The sequence below is a fragment of the Solea senegalensis genome, linkage group LG15 (genome assembly GCF_019176455.1).
Source record: "Solea senegalensis isolate Sse05_10M linkage group LG15, IFAPA_SoseM_1, whole genome shotgun sequence".
Taxonomy (NCBI): domain Eukaryota; kingdom Metazoa; phylum Chordata; class Actinopteri; order Pleuronectiformes; family Soleidae; genus Solea; species Solea senegalensis.
This window is the reverse complement of record NC_058035.1, coordinates 4,741,674-4,766,264: the sequence shown is the minus strand read 5'-3', so window position 1 is coordinate 4,766,264 and position 24,591 is coordinate 4,741,674. Positions and strand designations below refer to the sequence as shown.

Below are 24,591 nucleotides of genomic sequence, written 5' to 3'. Positions count from 1 at the left end.
TGCCATTGGCTCAAATACCAAAAAAAAATAAATAATCAAAAGCACACCAAGAGATGCTGACTGGAGGATACACCAGCTTCACCGTCTGGTCAATGCCGTGCACCAGATAGAGGGATGGTGGAAGGAAAGAAGAGAGTGAGCAGACGAGGATACTGTGTGTGCAGAGGAAAGAAGAGAGCCGGGTCTATCATAGACTGCAGCGGTGAGTAAACAAAGCACTGGGAATCTTAATAGTCTCCCGGTGCTGCAGAAATAATACACGGCAAAAATCCTCTCTGCTGCCTCTCGCCTTCCCGATCCCCGCCCCCCACTTTCCCTCCCTCCCTCCTTCTATCGGTGTTTCTCTTTTATAAATGTGTCAACATGGGTAAATCCCTGCTTCCTCACAGGAGCTGAACCCCTGCCCCAGGAAAAGCATTGTCTTGCAGGGAGGTGTGCAATAAAAGGACCTGACTTACCATAATATCTGAGGCTTCTCCCTCCTTCTCTGCCTCCTTCTTTTTCTTCCTCACCTTCATTTACTCTGGGGGAAGGAGGGAGGGAGGGGGGTTTCTGTCGGTAAGATCTTGATATCCAAAGGTTGGGGAGGGAATCAGGGACAGGGGTTGATCTGAAAATAGCAGCTGAAACAAATACTTTTAACTACAGTGACTCCCTCTCTCTCTCTCTGGTTATCCCACCCTCTCTTTCTCCCTCTCTCCCTCCTCCCACTCATTCTCTGTGGTTCACTCCCTCTGTCGTCCTCAGCCTCTGCCAACACATGGCTCGTTATTGTCATCCTGTTTATCGGCTTTTTTTTTCTCCTAACAAAGAGGAGGATTTCAGGAAAATACTCGATACTCAATACCATTTTCAATAAGGGTCTTTTTAAATAAAGAATACAACATAATAGATGTTTAAGTATGATACTGTATAAAAATATACAGTATTATTTTCCTTGCTTTCTGTGATATTTCTAATGCTGTTCAAATAAACCCATTAAGGTGAGCTGACACTATGTGTATATATATATATATATATATATATATATATATATATATATATATATATATATATATATATGATATGACAACCCTCGTTCAGTGTATTTATACAACAGTGTGTATTTACTAGATCGGTGTGCACTACAGTGTGTTTCTACTACAGTGTGTTTGTACAACAGTGTGTGTACTCCAGTGTGTGTACTACAGTGTGTTTGTACAACAGTGTGATTGTGCTACAGTGTGTTTGTACTACAGGGTGTGTACTACAGTGTGTTTATACTCCAGTGTGTGTACTACAGTGTGTTTGTACTACAGTGTGTTTGTACAACAGTGTGTTTGTTCTACAGCATGTTTATACTACAGTGTGTTTGTACTACAGTGTGATTGTACTACAGTGTGTTTGTACAACAGTGTGATTGTACTACAGTGTGTTTGTACTACAGGGTGTGTACTACAGTGTGTTTATACTCCAGTGTGTGTACTACGGCATGTTTGTAGTACAGCATGTGGACTACAGCATGTTTGTACTACAGCGTGTGTGGACTACAGTGTGTTTGTACTACAGGGTGTGTACTACAGTGTGTTTATACTCCAGTGTGTGTACTACAGTGTGTGTGTACTACAGTGTGTTTGTATGACACAGAACTTTATGAGTCAAATAACAGCAGAGATCTACAACAATAACACCACCTGCTATTTTGGGGATAAGTAGACCAGTGGGGCCCTCCCAACAATCAATGGGGGACACTTTATAAGGGGATTATGGGCTTTTCCTTTGGTATTAGGGACACCCACTCCCGACCCCCACCACCTCTCACCTCTGCAGCAGAAACACCCCACTGCAGTCAGCTGAGTGGGGGACTGTGGATGAGAAGCACTCACCCCACTGATTTCTCCCTACAAATCCTGCTCATAAAAGACCTGAAACTGATCACAATCTACACCGTGTGTGTGTGTGTGTGTGGGCGTGAAACAGCAGCATAACTAGCGTGTCCATAAACACAGTTCACGGCAGACATTTTGACTTGCCACAGGCGTACAACGGTTGATCTTTGGTTATAACACATGTAGGTGGTCTGTGGTGTGATTATCTTATCATGGAGGACCACACACACAACTGTAAACATGTTTAACTGGCCAATATGATTTTTCTGTTGTCTGAGTGCACACATGGACATCCTCTCCCACTTAATCACTGTCTTCTTGGGTATTTACTCAGTAGTCAATACTGCATGGATTTGGAGACATGGGTTTCATGTGAGACTAATTGATGTGCCTTTAATTATGTTAAGGCAACATTAGCATGGTTTTTGTTACATATTTATACTTATTTTTTGCAAATACTGATCAAATGTTCAATATTTAGATCCAATAAAATGTAAATGCAAACAGTGTATTTGTTACTGTAAAAGGAGTTTCGGCAGTATGCTCAAAATTACCAAAAAGGATAAGAAGGCACAAAACTTTCATTCATTCATTCATTCATTCATTCATTCATTGTCTACCGCTTTATCTTCCAATATCCCAGCTAACGCAGGGCAAAAGGCCTGCGATGGACAGGCTGCCAGTCCATTTTATGCTGTTTAAAAAGACTGATGAAATCGCTCCTAAAGAGCAATTACAAAGAAAAGATAGCATGAAAATAAGACATGAACATCTTTCTAGTGCATGTTCTGACAGTGGGAAGACGACAGGTGAATTGGGCTGCACTGGGGGAGTAATTATATGACGGATCAATACACCAAGGGACAGTTAAAGCAAATTAACTCTTGTTAACTTTGACCAGGAAACAAAATAAAAACAAAAAACAGTGGCCATCTGTACACCATGTGAGCGTATTTCCCAGGGATGTTTGACTAAATACATATTTTTTGACTGAACCAATGCTGTGATCATTAACATCTATGGAAAATCCCTGGGACACACACTGCCCGGTGGTCAGTCTTTCCATCTACCAGTAGCATGACGATAATAAATGATAAGCACAGTTCATCGCAGCAATCACACCCAAACATGTTATTTATAGCCGGGATAATGCTGCTCTGGCAGCATCGCCTGTAATGTCACACACCGCAACCTGCACATTCACACGGGCGGTCACATGGTGCTCATCCATCCCTCGGCCACTGCGATCACATTCTGTCACTACTCCAGAGGAATGGCGCCCCTTGCATTGTGGGTATTTTCCAGTGCTATCAACTTTCGAAGAGGAGACAAAGAGAATTATTTGAGAGGCAGAGAAACTCAAAAAAAGGAGAGCGAGACGAGGGCGCGCCATACGTGAGCGATGACAGAGGGGGTGACAGATGCTCTTGGCCAGAGGAGGCAACTTGAACATGTGATTTGTGGCTTGCAGGCTGCTTTTGCGCGAACACTGCGGCGAGCCACTTGGAATTGGCGGGGTTGCCATGGCTACGGGGGGAAGTTACAACACAAAAAGAAGAGTGTTGAGCCTACTTGTGAAAAATTAGCTCTTTTGACATAGTTGTGTCTTGTGCATGTGGTAGCCACTTGTGAACACCCACGTCTTATTAGCAGAGAAACTAGCACACTGCCTTTTAGATGCTTCGTGGTCATTTTAATTAATAGTTTATTTATTTGCAGTTGACTATTCGGCCATTGGAATTGTTAATAAGAGCAAAAATTGTACGTGTGAGAAGTAGAAATGATTTAAGTATTTCTCATACATCCCTTCACAAACCATTTATGGATAAAATAAAATCAACAGATGAGCAACATGTGCTTTATCTTTAGAGAATATTTTTATACGGACAATATGAAAAATGTTTGCTGTACATTTTATTCAAAATCATTTAAACCATTATAATACAATATGGTAAATTGTATAGAGCCTTTTATTAAGACTTAATGACCACTCAGCATTTCACACTATGTTTTTGACATTCACACACATTCATACTGCATATATAAATATACGTATATATATATATATATGTATATATGCAGAGCTTTTCCTGTCACACATCGATCATATCCATTTGCATGCTGCCAGGGACACATCTGCATGTTGACTGGAGGAGCAAGGGATCGAACCCTTGACCTTTTAGTTGGAAGACGACCAGCTCCCCCTGCACCACCTCTAGATACAATACAATACTAGACCTTAAATCAATCAAATCCTTAAAATGTCTCATCAACCTTTCTAAATGTGTTCACTGTTCAGCAGAGAATACTTTACTACAGAACCATGTTATGCTTATTAGGAAATAAGTAATATAGTTGTACATTCAAATGAGAGAAAAAATGGCTGTGGGCAAATCCAGATCTTGTGGCTGAATTCCCTTCAGTTTCATAGCGTAATTGGTGAAGTCGGCCATGTGAGAGGAGCTGTGAAATATCACACATCCTCATTTTGGTGAGTATCCGTTAGTGTATGTGGGGACGACGCAACAGCGACAGGGCAGACGGAAATTTACTGCTCCTGCTGCCGCACGGAGCCCGCTCAAGGGCATCGCTTCTCTCTGTCACCTGGGACATGAAACCGTCAGAAAGGAGGGAGGGGATGAGGGCGTTAAGGAGGCAGGCAGGGAGGAAGGAAGGATAGAAGGGAACCACTCAACTGGAGCACCGACTGAATAAGCAAAGCATAGACGTCATCATGCACCACCACAATATGCTCGTCAGACTCGATCATCGCGTTATTACTTGTGCTCGTACAGATGCTGTTGGAGATACTGTGATATAAATTGTTATTAATACTTTTCTTACTGTATGTACTTCAAATGCTACTGCTGCTGCTGCACACATGAACTGTCCTGTCTCTCCTCTGTCTGTATAGGACCACGTGGGAAAAGGTAACGCTGACCCTGACGTGAGGAGAAGTTGAAAGTCGCATTGGATTTCATCCAAATGACTCGTCAGCTGCAAAAGGTGAAACCTGCACACTACAGTGCATCATGTGGGATCAATAGCTGTCCCGCCAAAAAGTCATCCTTAAAGAGGGTCTCCGGAAGAGCAAAGGTGAACGAGAAAATAAATAAACAAATACATGCACAGGAGAAGGACATCTGTGGTGACTGAGAAGCGAAAAGAGATAAGAGAGACGGTAAAGGAGAGGCAGAAAAAAAATGAACCTACTGTATGTTGATATTTTTGCTTTACCTTCCTTGCGAAAAGAAAACTTAATTCCAGTTTTTGAAAAAGCAGAATTAGCTGCTTCCCCAGTGAGATGGACACATGGCAACAGGGGCAACAGGCAGAGACATAAACCAGAGGCACAGGGCAGCAAAACCAGACCAAAGAAAACTAAACAACATGTGAAAGTTTAGTTAAATATGGAACAATGTCAGACATGAAACATACCCTCCTTCTCCTCCGCCTCTCTGTCTTTCTTCTGTGATAGCCTCTGTTTGACCTGCAGTCAAACTCTGTTCAACAGTCAAACACTGGACTCTGGTGGACGCTCACCTGCATGACAACGTTATCATCATTGTCCCCTTCATTATTACTGTGGCCACAGTACTGTAATATTCTGTCTGATATTGAATATATGATGTTTGAAGTGAACATACATTTGCCAAAATGCTTCCAATCATTTTTAAATCCATAGGATTCCATATTTCCACTGAAGGGAAAAGGACTGTTTTATTAGCTGTTTACCATGAATAATATCACCAAAAACAATCTGCTTCTAGGCTATGACTATTCAGTAAGAAGCTACACGTGTGCTGGTCCTGCGTTGAATGGAAACAAGGGAACAGAAATGTTTAAAATGGGTACAGGATGTGTTGTGTTTGTGAAATAACATGTGACAGATAAAGGCGATGACAAGCTATTCAGCAGAGCTGAGATTCAGTTGTCGCTATCTGATGGAGCATGATTTGTTCGAAAGCATTGTGTGAAAGTGCCTTTCATTGCCTTTTACGACAGCTGTTTTGTGGGTTACAGTTTGAGTTTCTCCAGAAAGTAGCGGCACTTGACACACACATAGAGCAAATCCGGTTTTCCAGTGCGCACCGGGTCTTGACGTCACTGGCTATAGTGAGGCATCTAATCATGCTCTTCAGTAGCTACCGGGGAGAGAGAGTGAGAGGAGGAGGAGGAATTGGTCAGCTGGTGTCTGTCGTGTAGACAGACACCAGTGTATGCCAGGTTGTTTAAACAACCTGGCATACAAAGCAACTTTGGGGGAAAAGACTGAGAGGATCAGTCACTTAACTGGGAAATTTGGCGAAGCTCGTGATCATCAAAGTAGATTTTGTTGTAATTGCTTTGATTGAACAAGACTGTTAGTGGCAGAAATGACACGCTGATGACTTTAAACACAAGTTGTAATATAATTAACGTTACTGGATCACATTACTGCGTTCTAACTTCTTCTCTACATGGAAAACTGTCTGATTATCTGTTTCTCCTATATTCATGTCAGGTGACTGTGTTGATCAGAGTCTACAGTAACGTGTACTGTAGATTTGACTTAAATTCGCACCATTCATCCCGTATTTCTGTCTGACTCACAAAATGTGAGTCACTAATGCATCACTTCATAGGATATAAGCAGCATTAGACATATTATACAGGAGATTAAATGCCACACGAGTTCCCAAGGACAAAGTAGAAATTATTAACCCGCTGTCTTTCTGTAACTTCAATAATCCATTTAGTTCACAGGGCTGAGAAGATAAAGTCGTCAGGTTAATGACAGCGAAGTCAATAAAACCATCTTGAAACACCTTTTGCGACAAAAAGGGCAGTTCTCTGCAGAAGCATAGCTCTCGTAAGTGAGTTTCCCAATCTTTGTCATACATTAACGGTGCATAAAAATGCAAATGACTTCACGTGAAGATGGACTGAAATGACTTTCACCAATAATAAGAACCAATCTAGTGTGAACAGCAGGTAACACTCATGAGCTGTGGGAGCTGAAATTGCGTTGGGTTGCAGCAAAGGTCTCTGTGTGTGAGTGACTGTATGGAAAAGAGGGAAAAAAAGAGGTACATGTGTGATACATACTTCAGTGAGCATGCGTGCAGTAAACGTGACAAGGTAGAAGGTCATGTCATTGAAAACCAGCACAAAAAAGAGGTGTAGTATGTCTGTGATTGAAACATTATGTCACACCTTCAGAATTCCATATCAAAAACTCAAATAATATAAATGATTTGCTTTATCAATAAGAGTCTAATTGCCTCAACAATACAGCAACATGCGTGTTTACCTACACAACACATGCATACTTGTTTTGTATTTAAGTATAATGGCAGATACACACACACACACTCTTTAATTTTAGACACAGATACAGTGTGTACAAGCACACTCTGTTTCCTGTTGTGAACATGCGTAAAATCTAAGACACCTGAGCCAAAATGAATGGTTTGAATCACTCACAGGAGGGTTGTAGGGTTTTGTGTTATCACAAAACACTCTCTTAATGCTGTTTATGAGGGAAAAACAAGAAATATAAAACCCTTTCCAAACAGTAGGCATCCATCAACTGCAGACGCTCGTCCTTCATCTCATCCATTTATGTCATATCTCCAGTGTCCGTCCCCTTTGTCCAGCCTACACAACCATCACCATTCAGTATCTCTGAACAATGTGGGTGTGCCCCCCTCATCTTTGTCTCTTCTGTGTCTGCATGGAGGACTTGAGTTGTCCATGTGTGGGTCTGAGTTGTAAGGCGAATACAAACCAGACTTCAACATGTCCCACCTGTTCCACTGGATAAGCACAGCACACAGCTGATCTACAGTAATAGTGGGAGTATACTATGCACTGAATGTCCACCTGGCTCCGAAATCCAACATTAAAACCAAGTCATTGTGACCTTTAGCGATATATAGTCATGTTTCTTCTCATCCATTTCCCTTTCTATATCTATTCATTTCTGTCTATACCTTCAGCCATTAGGTCCAATTAGTCCGGATGAAGACCGGAATATCAGTGGGGTCAGTAATCAAGCCAGATGATATGTGTAAGTAAATTGAGCATTTGTATGTATGTGTATAGATCTAATACAGATGCACCGTGCTGTATTTGTTAGTGGATGTGTGCCGAGACATCTGCAGCAGACAGTGAGGCTCTTCTCCAGACTTTATCTAAGAGCCTCCTGCTCACCAAAGACCACTTTTCACAAAAGCACCATTGCAGGGAAATACATTTACCTCAGTGCTCAGACAGCAAGCACAAACGCTGGATATATAGAGCAAGCATCCATTTGTGTGGAAAGACTTACTGTATGTGGGACAAGGAAAAGATGGAAACATTCGCTGAGATTCTTTGTGATTTGCATTAGATCTTTTTTGGATTTCTAAAGCTTTAAAAGACGATATGCAATTAAATGTCTCACGGTGCAGCGCTAAAGATGAAAACCAGGTACTTGTTGTCAACTACAGTCAACAAAATCAGCTGTAAATGTCATTTCTGTGCAGCTTCGACTATAACATTTTCATAGCCTATAAAGCGTTCTATAAAACAAACATGGGGCTGTTTAGCTCGACGAGGTAAGGAGTGCTGTTATGGTTTTTGCCTAATCTTTGGCAGGCAGAGAAGACCAGACGAGAGCAGGCCACGAACCATCTGTCTCCCCTGCACACCCCCAACCTCGACACACACTAACACGGTCACAAACGTGCACCTAAATTAAGCGTATACGCAGGCACACAGTGGCCTTGGTAAACATGTAAAAAAAATAGGGCACGGTGTTCTAATCTTCCATGTTCACCCTTTGACACAAGATCAAACTGTCCAACTGTTCCACCCAGACATGGAGGATGTCTCATAGAAGAGGAGGGGTGAGGATGAATGAGTGCGATTTATCCGGCACTCAAACGATCTCCCCGATAAAAGCTGCTGATAGTTCATTTATACTTCTTAAATCTTCATGTTCTCCTTCTCAAACACAGAGGTTATCGCACATAACAGCCTCCCATGCCGGAGTAATGGTCTTTCAGATGCTGGCATTTCTGCTTGGCAAACAGAAGGCTATTAGGTGCTGAAACAGCCAGCTGCCCCTCAGGCAACACAAAGTAATAGGCTGTTGAATGGGGAGGCCCAAATCCATAATAGCAGCAGCACTTCAACACAAGCATGACAACAAGACAGGCAATGGGAGCACAGAGAATGAAATGGTTTGAAGCCCAAGTGACAAACCATAACTGCACGCTTTCTTTAATACCAACAGTTGCATTTTTAATCTATTTAAATCTGGACATGACTTTCAGATGGGACTGGAGCTGGTCACGTCCGTCCCTTTGCAGCAATTATGACCAAGTCACAGTATCATTGCCTGAGGTCAGACATATTTAAAGGGCCAACTGGGTCAAATGTGGCCTTAAGAAGGATTTCAGAATAATTATGGTGGCAGAGTGACCGCGTGATCCGTCATTCATCATGTAAAGCAAGTCATTTAGATTAATAACACCAGCAGATGTCAGTGCGACAACCCTGGTCACTGAGTGGAACAGACCTGAAAGTCATGTCACACAGCTTTCTGTTAGCTATTTGTCTTTTGTGATTCTTGTCCACTCCCTATCAGTTGTGCTGTGTTTAGCACAAGGAACTTCCCACTATCTCACTTAAATCTTACAAGTGTTGTGTTTTTTTGCAAAACACAACAATGTATACTGGACCACCATCAGTGACAGGGACGTTCTTCTCTAATTATAGCAGATTAACACAAGCAGTACGGAACTACTACTTTGGTTCACACACCAAAGGTCTTGGATTGCTACAGGGTTCAAGTTAACCAGACTAAACAAGGCTGTATGAATGAACGCTAAAACACTTATGAATGCCGCTTTGTTGTTTTCACAGGGCTATGTACCGGGCAACCTGTCAAAGACTTCGTTCAGTTCTTCCTTTAGTGCATTACAGACACAATAAGTCACCAATTTGGACAGGAACTTGATGATACACAGTGGTTCTTCATATCACACTGGCATGTGTCAGTGTAGGTCAAAGGTAACAACCAGTATGAGACTGTTGGCAGAATTTTTTTGGGTGGCAGGACTTTAACTTCATTGATGTAGTACTAAAACCTAACTGATATCCTCCTGAGCTTTTCCCACCCCCCTGACTGACCCTCACTGACCCCCCCCACGCTGCCACTGTCTGTCCTTCCATCCATCACAAACAGCCAGAGCTGACTGCTCATCAAGGCTGCAGCATGTGTGTTCTCTCACACGTACGCACACAGTAAGCAGGTTTGTACCAATATATTGTGCAGTGCATTACAGCCAGCACACACATACACAAATTTTGCCTACTGTGGTACATACAGCATGCATGCTGCAGCAGGTACTAGCGTCAAGGTCGCAGCTGAGCACAGAGACTAATGACCTATAATAAGACACAACCTTGACTGATGGGTACAGTCAGTTAGCTTCGCGATCGCACACATCACACACAAGAGCAAGACACACTGACAAACAACGACGACGCCGAGCTGCACTCCTCTCTCATTCTCTGCCATTTTTAACTCGACCTATTTACACCACTGTATTTTAACACTGGCAGTAATGGTGTTACTTCGAGACCTGGTGGCACTTGATATAAAAGTTTGAGAACCACTGGTCTACTGTATAATATGTGCGATGATCTTCTAACTCTAATGGCGCTTGTCCACTCTGCTTCGGCACGTTTGTTTGGCTTTTCCATTTGTGATAGTACCTGGTACCTGGTACCTAACAATGCCAAACTGTAGATCAATTAAAAAGACTTACAATCGCCAACATTTAGCAAGGAAATGTCTAAAATCTGTGATGGCAGTTTCATGGTGCCATGAGCCGGGCAGTGAAGACACCTCCCACTTTGAGGAGGTACTATAGTAATGGACAACTAACTAAACCGTGCAGAGTCGAGCTGTGCTGTGCCAAGGCGAGGGGAGCTTGGACTATGTAGTGGAAAAGCGCCATAACTGTAACCAATCCAAAAAATATCTATATGGTTTTCTGCTTTTGACATGCATACATACTGGTTACCATGTTATAAAATGGCTGTTGACGCGCACACCTACAGTATGTACGGAGAGAAAGACATTCATTTCAACAGCTGTGACAGAAAACAAGTGGTTATCTTCACCAGGTTAAGGGTAATGCGTGTTTTCACGAGGGCACTTTGAGGCTATGGCAACGTCAGCAACAACTCAAACCATCAAGTCACGTTTGTGCAGCCTCCACCCTCACACTCAGCTCACCTTGAAGTGCCACTTATATATGACGTTAACATGTAATGTACACTCGCACAAACACACACACACACACACACACTGAAAGCCATAGCTTAACACTCACACACACGCACATATTTACACGCTGAGCCACACATCTCCACCCCCTCACCCATTCAATCAGCTATTTGTGCCATAAAAAACACCCAGAGATAAACCAGTGTCATGTTGACAACGTATTGCACTGGTGAATCTCAATTCTGTCAGCACATTCTAAAGTAACGAGAGACTTCTGTTTAGTTGAATGTCACCAATAATCAATGAGGTCTTAAACAGCCTTATAAAACCAATAAGTTACCCCACAGATGACCCAGATTTAAACAGTATAAAAGTCAGAGAGTGAGCAGGCAAACTCTACTGTGTGTCTTTTCTGCTTCGTTCCAACAACTCTAATTCTAATCAGACACTTCAGCAACGTGTGAGCACGTATGTAACGGCTGCAGCAGCCATTTGGCTGTCAGGAGGGAAGGTCCCCGAGAAGTTGGTGTCAAGTCAAGATGGCTGACACTCAGCTGACGGCATCGCAGTCAGCAACACACACACCTCAGTCAGCAGCAACACTAATAACAGTCTGAGTCACGTTGCTGCATCTCGTTGCGTCAGTTCAAGCCTTCGAGCAGACAGATTGCCAAGTGTGCCATTAGACAGAACTTGATACGGGGAGAGAAAGGACAATGTTGGCTTTTTGTCACTGTGTGGTGGTGTATGATGTTGTGTGTACTATAGCTTCACTTACGACACTTATTATCGCCTTTTTATTAATGACATAATCTGTGGATAACATCCTTAGATTCTTTGTCCCGCAAAGCCTAAATGTAGGCTCCCTGCTGGTCCTGACCAGCAATCAGATCCTAATGTTATATTTATGGTTTGTAAGATGTCAGAAAACATTGAAAAATATTGATCAGTGTTAACCAAAACCTGGAAATGATGACGTTCTCAGATCAAATCAAAACACTTCAGTTTGAATGATTTCTTTGTTATATGGAGCAAAGAAACCCAGAAAAAAATCTGAAAACAATGATTAATAATCTATTAGTTGTTGCAGCCCTAACTCATGTGACTCATATCAACATTATATCAGGTCAGGTATGGCTGTGGTATAAAATCTGCTTAGGTGGCCTGAACTGACTTGACAAAAATGAGTGTAATCTACTGCAAAATCAGTGATTTTAATGTTACAATGGATCATTGATGTCTGGCTTTTAACCAATTTTGATTTTAAAGCGTATAAAAACACACAAACAGAGGTTCATTTTCTCCCAAAGCACTGCACGCAAGTCCAAAACAGTAATACTTTACAAAAAGTGCTGAGAAGTCTTTAAAGACTATGAATATACAGTTATGTTGCAGCTCTCTTCCCTTCAGGTAGGAAACACATTAATGTGAAATCACATTAATGTGAAAATATACTGTGTATATAAAGTGCCATCTCTGAGGAGAAACTGCCTTTAACACAAGATCCACCGTGGGTTTGTCAACACAAGAATAAACAACGTTATCACTGGCACAGAGTTGCTGTGGGGTTTATCTATTTTCAACATGACATGTATTAGTGAATGTGGCTGTAACCAGACACACAACAAGAGGCTCCAGATGAGGAAGAAGAAGAGGAAAGAGATACAGAAAATGATTGGCTATAGCTAGTATATCAGTTCAGTAATGGTGCAGGAATATGAATAATCACACAGCGAATAAGAGAAAATGACCATGACTCAGTTATGTCTGTGCGTGTGAGCTCATGTGCTGGTAATGAAATGACAGTTTGAGGTGAAAGCTGATACACTGAAGATGGAGTTTTACCATCATCATCAGCAATAAAACAGTCTTCTCTCTTTCTTTCTTCATGTCTGACAGCAGCACTTCACCAGTGACAGGTTTGTCTTGACATTAAATGCACATGATCAATAAGTTGAGAGATTATCGCTTTGAATATTGGAAAAATTATTACACTTAAGTGATCCGAAAACTGTAAAAACTGTCAAATATTTTGCCTGATCAACCGTCAAAAACAAAAATATAGTAAATGTAATATAGTAAAAAAGAAAGCAGTGGATCATTTGCTTAAAATGACAATGTCTGATCAATTACCACCAGCTCTTAAACAGTGTCTAAAGTTTCCTAAAACATCTTCAAATGTCACATTATACAGTTAATCCCCACAGTGGAGAAACTAACAAACTGTTAAAGCTAAAGCGCCGGGGCCCACATGAGCTTCAGGGCTGTTAAGGAGGGTGAAAATAACAACAAACTATTCAACTGAAGTGAGCGATATTAGCAATTAACAACATCTGTGACAGTATTTTACATTTTAAAAATAAAGGTGTTTGTTTTGATACACAGCTATATATGATAAAACACAATAAAAAAAAACATAGTTATCATGCAAAACAAATCTATAAATATCAAAAACAAACATACGAGTTTGAGAAGTCTGGTCTAAGCTGTTTCCCATCTCATCATGTAACCTAATTCCTCTCCTCTCCTCTCCTGTGTTGTTGCCCTTGTTGTACAGTATTAGTGATGGATCTCTGGCAGGAGCAGTGGGCTCAGAGGGCACCCAGAGTCAGAGCACAGCATCAATCCTAAATACCTGTTCTGCCCTGGGGGTGAACTCATATCACAACATGTGCGGACAATATTCCCCTCGTAGCCCCGGTCCTTTGTGCTCTTAAAATACTATTCAGGTCAGCATTGAATAAAAAACTGAGTGGGGTTTCAAAAGACCTTTAAAAACAGCGTAAAAGAGTGAGGGTGGATCAATAACAATGGAACAACGTAATATTTTTAGTCTTTGTGATGCCCATAGTAACATAACAGTGTTCTGGACAACCTTTAATGTAACAGCACACTGATTTGTGCCAGTACAATTAACACTAGGTCTACATCACTGAGATCCAAAATAAGGTCTTGTGTTTGACAGAAATAGCATTAAGTGACAAATTTAAACCTTATTAATAATCACTGATGTTCAATGATGAGCCATAGGACAACTTAAAAGAATATAATGTTTTGGATGAGAGGGCAGAACAGAGCCAACATGTCTTTTCTAATAACTCCCAGCCGGATATTGATTTCTCTTCTCTGGCTGTTCTTCTTCAGAAGAAACAAAAAGAGGGTTATAAAAGGATAGAGGAGGAATTCTAACAGGAAAAACAGGGAAATTCTCTGAGCAGAGAACACAAACTATCTGGAACCAATGTACAAAGACAAGAGTAATAGATGTTCTATCCTCTTTTAACAGGTAACATGATTTTGCCATTTCCAACTGATCATCAGTTAAATAAATGAATCCAGAGCTGCAACTATCGATTATTTTCATAATCGATTCATCTGACGACTATTTGTTTGGACCATAAAATGTCAGAAAATGTTGAAACATGTTGATCAGTGTTTCCCAAAACCTTGAATGAAGATATTCTCGAATGTCTTTGTTTTGTCCACAAACCAAACGTTTTCAGTTTTAATGATTTCTATGTCAAATGGAGCAATTAAACCATAACATATTCACACCTAAGTGAATCACAACCTCATTTTATACATGTGTGATTTAATAAATCTCGAAGTTAAAGGCTGAAAATGAGTTTTTTGACCCAAATAATATCTTCCATGACCAGTCTATGACCCAGTGTCAAAAATTGTGTTACTAAGGTGCGTCTTCTTCACATTGATGTTAAAACACACTTCCATCCCACACTATGCTGTGAGTGTTCAATGATAACAATATGCAAACATGTTTGGCAAAGCAGCTTGTGAATAATTCAGTGTCCAACATTAAGTAGACAGAATGCTTTGCTACTATTCTGGCTGAGCTCACAGCTGTTCAGAAAAACACAGGAAATGCAGCCAAGATTTCACTCTCTCCGTGTGTGTGTGTGTGTGTGTGTGTGTGTGTGTGTGTGTGTGTGTGTGTGTGTGTGTGTGTGTGTGTTCTATTAAAGGTCTGTTTATCCAGTGATCTGACACAGTACCAGCTGAGTTTAAGAATACCAATCCCACCTCGGAGCTACAATCAACCTTTCCCCATCAGTCGACATTATGCTGGATTACACTTGTTCGGCACAGGCTGGCTTTAAACTTCTATCCTATACCAGCCAGCGAATGACAAAACATATCAGTTCACTTCTAGTGTCCCACTATTACTGCACACAGTACACCAAAGGCCACATGCGGGGAAAGACACAAAGCAGTGGGGACGGCAACCTTTTCACACTAAATTACCTCCTTTAAGGTGCAACAGACTCTTTCCCTCGGGGCAAAAAAAAAGCAAAAACACACTCTGTACGGTGTATGTAACAAAGTGCTCTTAAGAGCCATTGCTTCAGAGGGTAATAATGCATGTTTGAGAAAAAATGATTTGTGAATAAGGAAGATTGATGTCGAGGCAGAATCAGCATGTTCAGAGGTGCATCTATGTTTGGGAGGTGGGGTGGGTAGACGGGATAGAGGGGGGGTTGGGTGATTATTTCTTTTACTCTAATCATGAATCTAGGCTTTTTTCTTCTCCCACTGGGACTCTGAATATCAACCCCCCACCTCCTGCTTCCCCCATTCACAGCCACTCTTTCGCTCTCTCCCTCTCCCTCCCCCCATGCAAGAGAGCTAACTATGAGGAGGTGTGATTGCCATCGATCCTGTCCTAACACGGCCCGTTTTTCTGAGCTCTAGCCCGCACGGCGGGGACGCCACAAGGCCAGAACCGCGCGACCCTGCCCAGAGACAGAGAGGGATTCTGTGGGAATATACGACAGACCAACAGAAAGAGCTTGGTTTGCTTTGGTTTCTTTTGCTGTCAGAGTCATGTTTGGGCCTTGAAGCTTCTAAAATAAAAAAAAAAAAACGGGTCAGACGGCAAAAATTGATGATCACTTGATGCTGGTTATCGCTGTTCATGATGACGGCATGGCAGGTGGTTAAGTGGAGGACAGGGAGACGACGGCGTGGTGGTGGTGGTGGTGGAGGGGCAGGCGAGCAAAAGAAAGTAATTATCAAGCCATGCAGGCATGAGTCCCAGGGGTCAAGAGTGTGTGTGTGTGTGTGTGAGAGAGAGAGAGGGAGCGGGAGTGAGCAAGACAGCACCATTTATAATGGGATAAGCATTATCTGTGAATGTATGAGGAGCACCTGCCACATATGCATAAATGTTAGCACACGTCTGCACACAGACACACACACATGGCTAAGAAACACCATTTGGTGCATTTAGGAGCCTGATGGAAGACGCCTGGCATCGATGCACAGTAGGAGATTAATAAGTGTGATGTTGTAAGAGAGCGGGGACAGCCTTATTTTCTCTCTATGTCCCACAGAGCCTGGGACCCTCCCCTCCCCTCCCGTTGGGTGTCCCCAAAGAAAGACGTCCGGTGGGGACGTTGTGTCAGGAGAGGAAAAAAGTTTCACTCCCACACCAACTACAGCTGTTGCTGGAGTTTGTATTCATTGTAGAAAACAGAAGACATATTTGGAAGCAGCTCATATTCACTACGGGGTTTCTTTTCATTTGTTTATTCCTACACACAATTATAACACTGTTGTATTTGCATCCAGATTAAATCAGGAAGGTATTGAAGATGTTTTATATTTATTAGCCCCCCTGTTATGTGCCCTGTATTTATTTATTAGCCTCCTTATTTCTGTATCTCTTCTTCAACATCGACTACCATCGGCGGCTGGATGTCAGTGGCAGTTTGTCCCAGGTCTTACAGACTAACAATATGCATCAAATGTTGGCATTACGGCATTACAGTGGCAGTCTGTGGAAGAGCGGGAAGAATCTAGGATCTATGTGAACATCATTTTAAGTGGATCGGAAATATCCTCCGCTGCTGCCTTTCATACACCAGCTGTAGAACTGCCCATCATCCACATTTGGTGTCTCTTATTCCGTGTTTTCCGCAGCTACAGATTATCCTCTTTTCTTCCTAAACACCTGCCTCTACATCCTTGACCTTACTTTTCTCTCCTCTCTCTGTCCACGCCTCATTGAGTCTGCATTCCTTATCTCTTCCTCCTCTGTCTCCAGCTCCCCCTCCCCTTTACATATCATTCAGCGCCGTAATCACGTCATTAAGCAGCATTACTGTATCTGTAACTATGTGTGAATAATCTCACGGTGAGCCACACTTCTCTGTCTCACCCTTGGGCGCAGAGGTGATTTGGAAATGTTAAAATTATATAAATGACAGACAGGTTAGTCTATGGTTCACTTATTCAAAGAGGACTTTGTTTTATTAAATTATTAATCTCTGTTTTAAAATGGGATATATTATGTAAAATATGCGCCAGCGACCTTTGGCATATAAAACGGTCGCTGAAATACATAGCCGTACATATAGTAACTGTCTCACCTTGGGCCTACTTGATTCATTTCTGTGTGTCAGCAACAGTCGGAGACTGAAAGTGAAACAGCAGCAGAGAATTATCCAATTATAAAAGAAGATGACAATAAAGGCTGAAACAGAATTGATTATGATAAATATGCCATAGACAAGGATCATTAACTATCCTTGACTGAAGCTTCCTGTTTTGCTTCCCTGTCGGGCGAAAAGTATCAGAACGTCTTCTCTGGTCTAGACATTTTTGAGAAGGGTTGTGAGGCTTTCTTAAGTTTGGTACACAGCAAAATTTGAAGTGTTGAATTAACATTAAAATGACTATTTCAGTGTTATTTTAACACTGCAAAATGTACTGTGTTATAATGTTCAACAGTTCAAGGGCCCATAGCTGCAGCACTAAATTATACATACACTGGACACAACATTGCCATCAGTCAAGCTTTCAATTTAAAATGTTCCCTTAATCTCTGACGACACTTCACAGTGGTTTCATGATAAAATATTTCTTAAATAAAGTCCCAAATGCTTATTACTGGACATTTTATTGTACTTTAGCAACAGTGAGGACTCAAAACATCTGTTTCTGCTCAGGAATCTTTCATGTAGCGCAAACAAAATAAATGACACGTGAAGTGTGTTGCATTAACATGCCGTTCATTTGTGAAAGCAAGGCAATTACACCACCATATACCCCATATATTTACATGCATATTATATGATCTGTTCCCATAGCCACGAGATACAGTACGGTGTTTGAGCACACGCATTTGTGCTGTGCACATTTTCACAACTGATTAATCTGCTCATCATTTCCCCAATTAATCACGTGGTACATAAAATGTAACAGAGCAGTAAATCGTGTTGTTTGCTTTGTCTGTCTGACAACACTAAAAAATATTCAAGACTGGTGTCGCATAAAACACGTCATGAAAATCCCATTAGACAATAGACGTGAAATGTGAAGAATGGACTCTTAAATGTGATTCACTGAAAAGCATGCTGTGCCACATTTGGCACGTGCTATAATTCTTCTGTAAAACCTCTGTTTGTGTGGCTCCCTCTCTCGTCCTAAAAATGTTCTTTTTTTTTATGTAAGTGATGTGAAATCACATCAAGACGAGCAGTGACACATACAGTACAATCGAACATTACATCAGAGAGGGAGGAGGGCGCATGTGGATTCGACGAGCAGCTCAAAAGACACCACTAACCTTCAAATGACCTTAAGGCTTACAATCATGCTTTCCTCTCCCCTTTTCCCTTTCAGTTTTCTACATTTCTTCTTATCTTTCACTCTCTTCCCTCCCGTCCTTATCTTCTCTCTCTCACTGCATTTCTTTCTCCCCCCCGCTGACTCTTCGCACTGTATCCAGCATCCATGTGACGATGAGACAACAGGGATTTTATTTTCTCCCCAGTGGTGGGACAAACAAATCCCCACATGCACTGGTTTCCCGTTACAAAGGCTCCCTAAAAACATTCCTTCACCACACACAAACGCCATCCTCCAACACTACTCTCAGTAAGGACCCTCAAAGTGGTGGATCAATAATTAGAACAATCCTTATTACATGCTCTCATTTCCCCTTAGAGACTGGAGCTAATCTAGAACAATAGCAGGAGACGGTGGGGCATGTCGCCCATTGGAGGCTCCTGCACGTTGTCAAATACAAGCGTGGGGATTAAAATGGATTGACTGACTTGGTGTGTGTGTGTGTGTGTGTTAGGGCTATGAAACATCATACTGATATTGATATTTGATTCGGTTTTGATCACTGTTGGTAATATTCCCATTTCCTCTGTGTTTGAGGAGCCGATGCGATAAATTAAACATGAACAAGTTGTTAAATCTGTGTGTGTGTGTGTGTGTGGAGTCAGGATGGCATTCACAGTTGGATATTGAGTTCACATTGACGAGAGGACACTGATTAATTAAGCTATTCTGACAAATGAGGTTCACAAAGGCCCCTTTGAGATTAACACATGCACAGGTTTGAGCAGCTGTTCTTCTAAAGACACTGCATTGACGTCCATTCATTTGGGCAGCCTGAACAAGGGGTTATCCCTAAACTTAACCATACACAATTAATGCCTAACCCTTCACTTAACAGTTCCTCAGGTTCTACCTCATTAGGACCAGGTTTACGGTACCAAAGAGGTAACAAATACAAGCACTAACACACAGACACACTTTTGACTTCTAATCTTATTCTGTCTGTTTTCACAAAAAACACAACACCCACAAGATAAATTGTCATTATTGCCACAAGCAGACAGAGATTTAGCCGCCTCCTCAGAGTCACACTCACTGGTCGTCCAGTCAGTGGCCATCTCGATGGTGAAAATATTTTGTAATGATGGGAGGAGTTCCCAATGCCAATGCAATTAGCCGAAGCATGCATGAGTGCTGAATTCATTAACCTCCATCTTTTATGGTCTGGTGGGAAGGGGAGGAGGTGAAGGAGGAGGAGGAGGAGGAGGAGGAGGAGGAGGAAAGAGGGAGCACACGTGCCGGCTTTGTTTCAGCTCTACACCACAAAGGGCAGTGCATGGAGAGGAATGGGAGAATGGAATGAGACAGATGAAAAGACAAAATATGAGATAAAGCCTTTCAAATATGCAGTAATATTATGTTTTCCTGACTCCACGCTTGCCTATTGGCTGACAAGTCTTTCCCCTGATGGTTTATTTTTCCTCTCAGCGCCAGGCAGACTCTTGCCTTGCCACAGTTGCCACGGGCTTCCTCTGAAGGCAGCTCAGGCTGAAATCCAATTTCAACATTTCCATTCGCCTTCCAGCTGTCTCCTCAAAGCCTTTGCTTAGATTCCACACTGTGATCCGGATTCAGGATTCTTAATGAACAGCAATGACGGTGATAAATGATGAGGACATTCACCTCAGATGAGCGGGACCTGCCCGTGATCTTTGCGAGTTTTAATGAAGTGGACTGGACTTCCCAAATGCCATCCAAATGGACATTTTTAACTGAGCTTCCAGTTCTGTATAAAAACCTTCATTAATTAGATTTTTTTTAACAACACACTGTTATGACCCTGGTTCACAAAACTGGCAAAAAGAAGTTAGAGAATATCCAAACTACTACATTCTCAAACAAAAACAATGTGCATCCAGAGAAGGAATTTAGCTTTGTATGACATCTGAGTGTCATGTCATGACCATTCAGGTACACAGGGCAGGCGTGTGCCAGTGCATACAGGAAGTTGTTTCTCTCATCCATAGTCTAGTTTCAGAGAGTACTACTAACAAGGAACAATGGAAAAAACTATTATAAAGAGAATCAACCAGGAATCAGGAACGTTGGTAACCCCAAGCCAGCAGTGTATCAGTTTTTGTCATTTTAAATGAAAACTGAGTAATGTGAATGCAGCCACAGGGTTCCCACACATTGGCAGACCTCAAATTCAAGGACTTTTCAAGGGACCAAATTCAAAGATCCCAATGTGCTGACACAGCTTAGGATGGGAGGGCAACTTGCAAGAGCCGCTTCGCCCATGGCGTCCACTTTTATTGATTTGCAGCACGCTCTGCATCTGGACAAGTGATTGACCTTTGGATCTTGGGCAAGCCAGTCTTTGTAATTGTCTTTGGTGAGCCAGAGATTTTAGAATTTGCATTTCCAAGGCATCACGTCATTTGCTCTCTCTTGGTTCACGTTTCTCGCTCTTTATTCTGAATGTAATATCACAACAATGGCAGAGAGAGAGACAGTGGAAAGTGTACACAAAAGACATTTGCCTAAATATCATCATAACTTCTCAATGACCCATGTCTATTTATGGCAAATTAAGTCTAATTCACAAACTTTCAAGGATTTCAAGGACCTGTGGGAACCCTGCTTGGAAGATAAAACTACCAAAATAAATTGTAGAAAAGCAGCATGCGGCCCATAAAAGACAATAGGTACTGAATCAAGGCACATCATAAAAATTGGGACACACGGCAGAAGGAACTCTATTCTTTGCATAGCGCTCTCTGTCTCTCTCTGTCTCTCGGGGAATTCATGGGGGCCTCCTGGCTCTGGATAAAGTCATTAGAAGTAAAGCAGCTTGGAGAATGTATTTATGTAACCGCCGTGTAACTGGGGTTTCCCATTCAGACGGCCACTGCTGCCAAGGAGTTTCAACTTGTCACAGACGGACACACAACCTCTGAAGAACATTGTTCACGCAAAAAACAAGGACACTTTAGAGATGTGCTTTCTGTTCTCCTCCTTGTTCTCAAGTCTCTCAGGCATAGCATGCTGTTATTCCCAGGATGCTAGAGGAACAAACGTTATCTCCTGTTGCTCTCCTGATGACACACACACACACACTAGACGACCAAGTTGTTAGGCATCTGTAGCAGGGATCCTTCCCCAGACACCCAGGACTCCATTAAGCCAGCTCTGAACTGAGTGGTGGCTGATAAAAGCAGCAGGCCTGATGCTGAATTATTCCTCAGCTCTCTCTTCTGTACTTTGTTGACTTGTTCTTGCATTATTTTTATCTGTATTGTGAAAGACAGTGTGGAAGAGGAATAAACCAAGTGATATGGTATGTACACTGTTTGCTGAGCCACTCTACCTATTAGACATACAATTTTTTTTAGTAGTAGTTAGTAGTAGTTTCATTCCACTAGATTTGTTTCTGCTGTCACACCAAAATCATCTCATACATTTCCCTTTAAGAAAACAACTACAATTACTTTGCCAGGAGTTTAGATTTTGGCAACTGGACTTGCTTGACTTCTAAAGGGTATGCTGACCTGGATGACTGAGAACCTTCAAGGGCTGCAACCAACAAGTATTTTGAGCAAAGAAACAAAGAATCCAAGAAATATTGAACAACTCACTACAACCTGATTATCAAAGTAGCTGTCAATTTATGTAGTTGCAGCTGTAGAACCGTCAAAATGTAACTACCATCACTAGTCACTGAGGTAATGTTTTTAATATTTGACATACTCTACCCATTTGATGCTCAACACATGTTCTAAGGTGGGGGCAATCTTTGGCGACCTGCTTCCTCAACAACTGCTCTAAACACACGCCAAAAACATCTCTACAGAACCCCCTGATGTCCTGTTTCAAGAGTACCAGCTCTTGCCCTCAGGAAGGTGCATTAGGGTGCAAAAATTATCTGAAATAAATCCCCTTGGAAGGACTAGTTAGAACATCGGGGGAGTTTACTTTTCTCTGATGTCTGTCAAGTAGGACTGTCCGAGACAGTTTTCCTGTTCAAACAGACAATAAACTATGATCTTATCCTATTTGGTGACTGATGCAAATATGTGTATAACAATGAAGGCAATGAAAACACCACTCTAGTGTTCTCTAAAAAAAACACTTTCCACTGACATAACCTAAATAAAGCATTTGCAGAGGTCTGAAAGGAGTGACTCAAAGCAGTTTGTTGCACAGTTTGTACCAGAACAACCAGATCAGTTTACAGCAGTGGCAACAGTGCCGGAGATTCTCTAACCTCTGTGTTTGTGTCTCCCGTCTTTTTTCATGTGTGTTTTCATGTGTTGTCGGGGACGCGCACTGAAAGTTGGCAGGCCACCAACAGCGGTGAGTGGTGTATGATCAAGGGGCGGCCGTGGATTAAAAACTACAGGAGGTAACATAAGAGAGCGCTTGGTGTGCGGTGACAAATGTGACTGTGGATCTGTGCGAGAGTGACCCACAGCGGTGGCCTTACGTTCACGTCTTCCAAGCAAACATGGCACCAGCACTCTGCTCTTAAGTGAGTCGACAAGACACTGAGAACAACAAAGGGACAAAAATAGTCAAAAGAAGACAGAGGAGGTAGAGAATGGTTGGTGTGAGGACAGAGGGAAGGACAAGGGGCGGAGAAGAGAAAGCTTATTATCCTTTGGCTGGCACTGTGCACAGTCCAGTCAATACTACCCTCTCCTCTTTTCTCCTCTCGTCGTCCGCTGTTCTCCTCTATGAAACATGACCCATCAAAAGGACTATAAATCCTCCCGTACAGATCGATCCCTCGGACACATCATTTTTACACACGAGCACTGTAAAAGTCATGTGCACTCACGGGCGCGTTAACAGGTTCAAAACACGCTTAACTATATGTGCAGAAGTGCATCTCTTAACTCCTTGTTTCCCTGAAAAACATTTGGTCACGATCGCGTCATTCTTGCCCACGCTGAGGTCAAATAACGTTGCCAGCAGCATAATTCAAAACCAGGCCCCATGTGCACCAAGTACAGTAAATGTAACGGTTACTGAACAGATCTCTCATGGTCGAATCTGCCCAGACTCACCAAAACACAACACTGGATAGATGAGGAACCCTCTGCTTTTGTGCATGTCATTGTTTTCGTCATTGTTAGAATTCTAATTCACTTATTTCTTGGATTAAATTCCCCTGATACTTTGCATGACTTTTTCCCACAGGTCACTGAGGAGAAACACGTACTGTATGAGAGGGAAAACGAGCAGGGAGGGAGACCCACGTGCAGTCCAGGACCTCCTCCATCATATGAAAAGCTTTGTCATCAATAAATCAGACGTGTATGCATTATACATGGCCGTCTGTGCATCCATCCAAGCACACACAGACAGACACACACATACACATGTCAGAACCAATATACTGTACAGTAAACCCAGTGAAGTACTCGCATCAAGAGGTCAAGAAAGGAGATATTTTATATCAATATAAATAAGTACCGTGCAAATCAAATTTATCAATATAAGTTTGTTCTGTTTTCTGTCCATAAAACAAAGTTTGAAACCACAATGTATTGGCATCAATTTCCGCTCATCATAGCCTCCTAGTTCCTCCCTGAAGCAAAGACGGACGTTAAATGAAGCCTTGAGTGACGTAGTCTTGCTGAAGACGTACAACATTAGGAGACACTGAAAGAGTCGGAGCGAGGACAACAGAACGCTGAGCGTGTCCGTTCAAACGGCGCTCACCTCGTCTAGAAATGTGTAGAGAGGACAATCGGGCACAAACAGGTGATTTTTCTTTTCTTTTTTGTTTACTTTCTGCTTTTATCTACATGGAAACACACGCACATTCACACACACGGACATAAAGACACAGAAACACCATCA

General features: G+C 42.0%; 1 protein-coding gene and 1 long non-coding RNA gene across 21 annotated transcripts in view; one reads left to right on the top strand and one right to left on the bottom strand.

The window, feature by feature from the left end:
• LOC122781585 (ankyrin-3-like) overlaps positions 1 to 24,591 on the bottom strand; it is a 125,251-nt gene that overhangs the window by 67,591 nt on the left and 33,069 nt on the right. The window contains exon 1 of one of the 20 annotated variants that reach the window (XM_044045340.1): positions 459 to 629. The exons of the other annotated variants lie outside the window; for them this stretch is intronic. Within the exon in view, the coding sequence (XP_043901275.1) occupies positions 459 to 518 (60 nt within the window). The 5' untranslated portion in view covers positions 519 to 629. Of the gene's footprint in view, positions 1 to 458; positions 630 to 24,591 lie in introns of those variants that run through there. 20 annotated transcript variants of the gene reach the window in all.
• LOC122781586 lies at positions 143 to 24,041 on the top strand. The gene is made up of 3 exons (XR_006361816.1): positions 143 to 202; positions 4,783 to 4,964; positions 23,926 to 24,041. It is a non-coding gene; the product is annotated as an uncharacterized LOC122781586 (long non-coding RNA).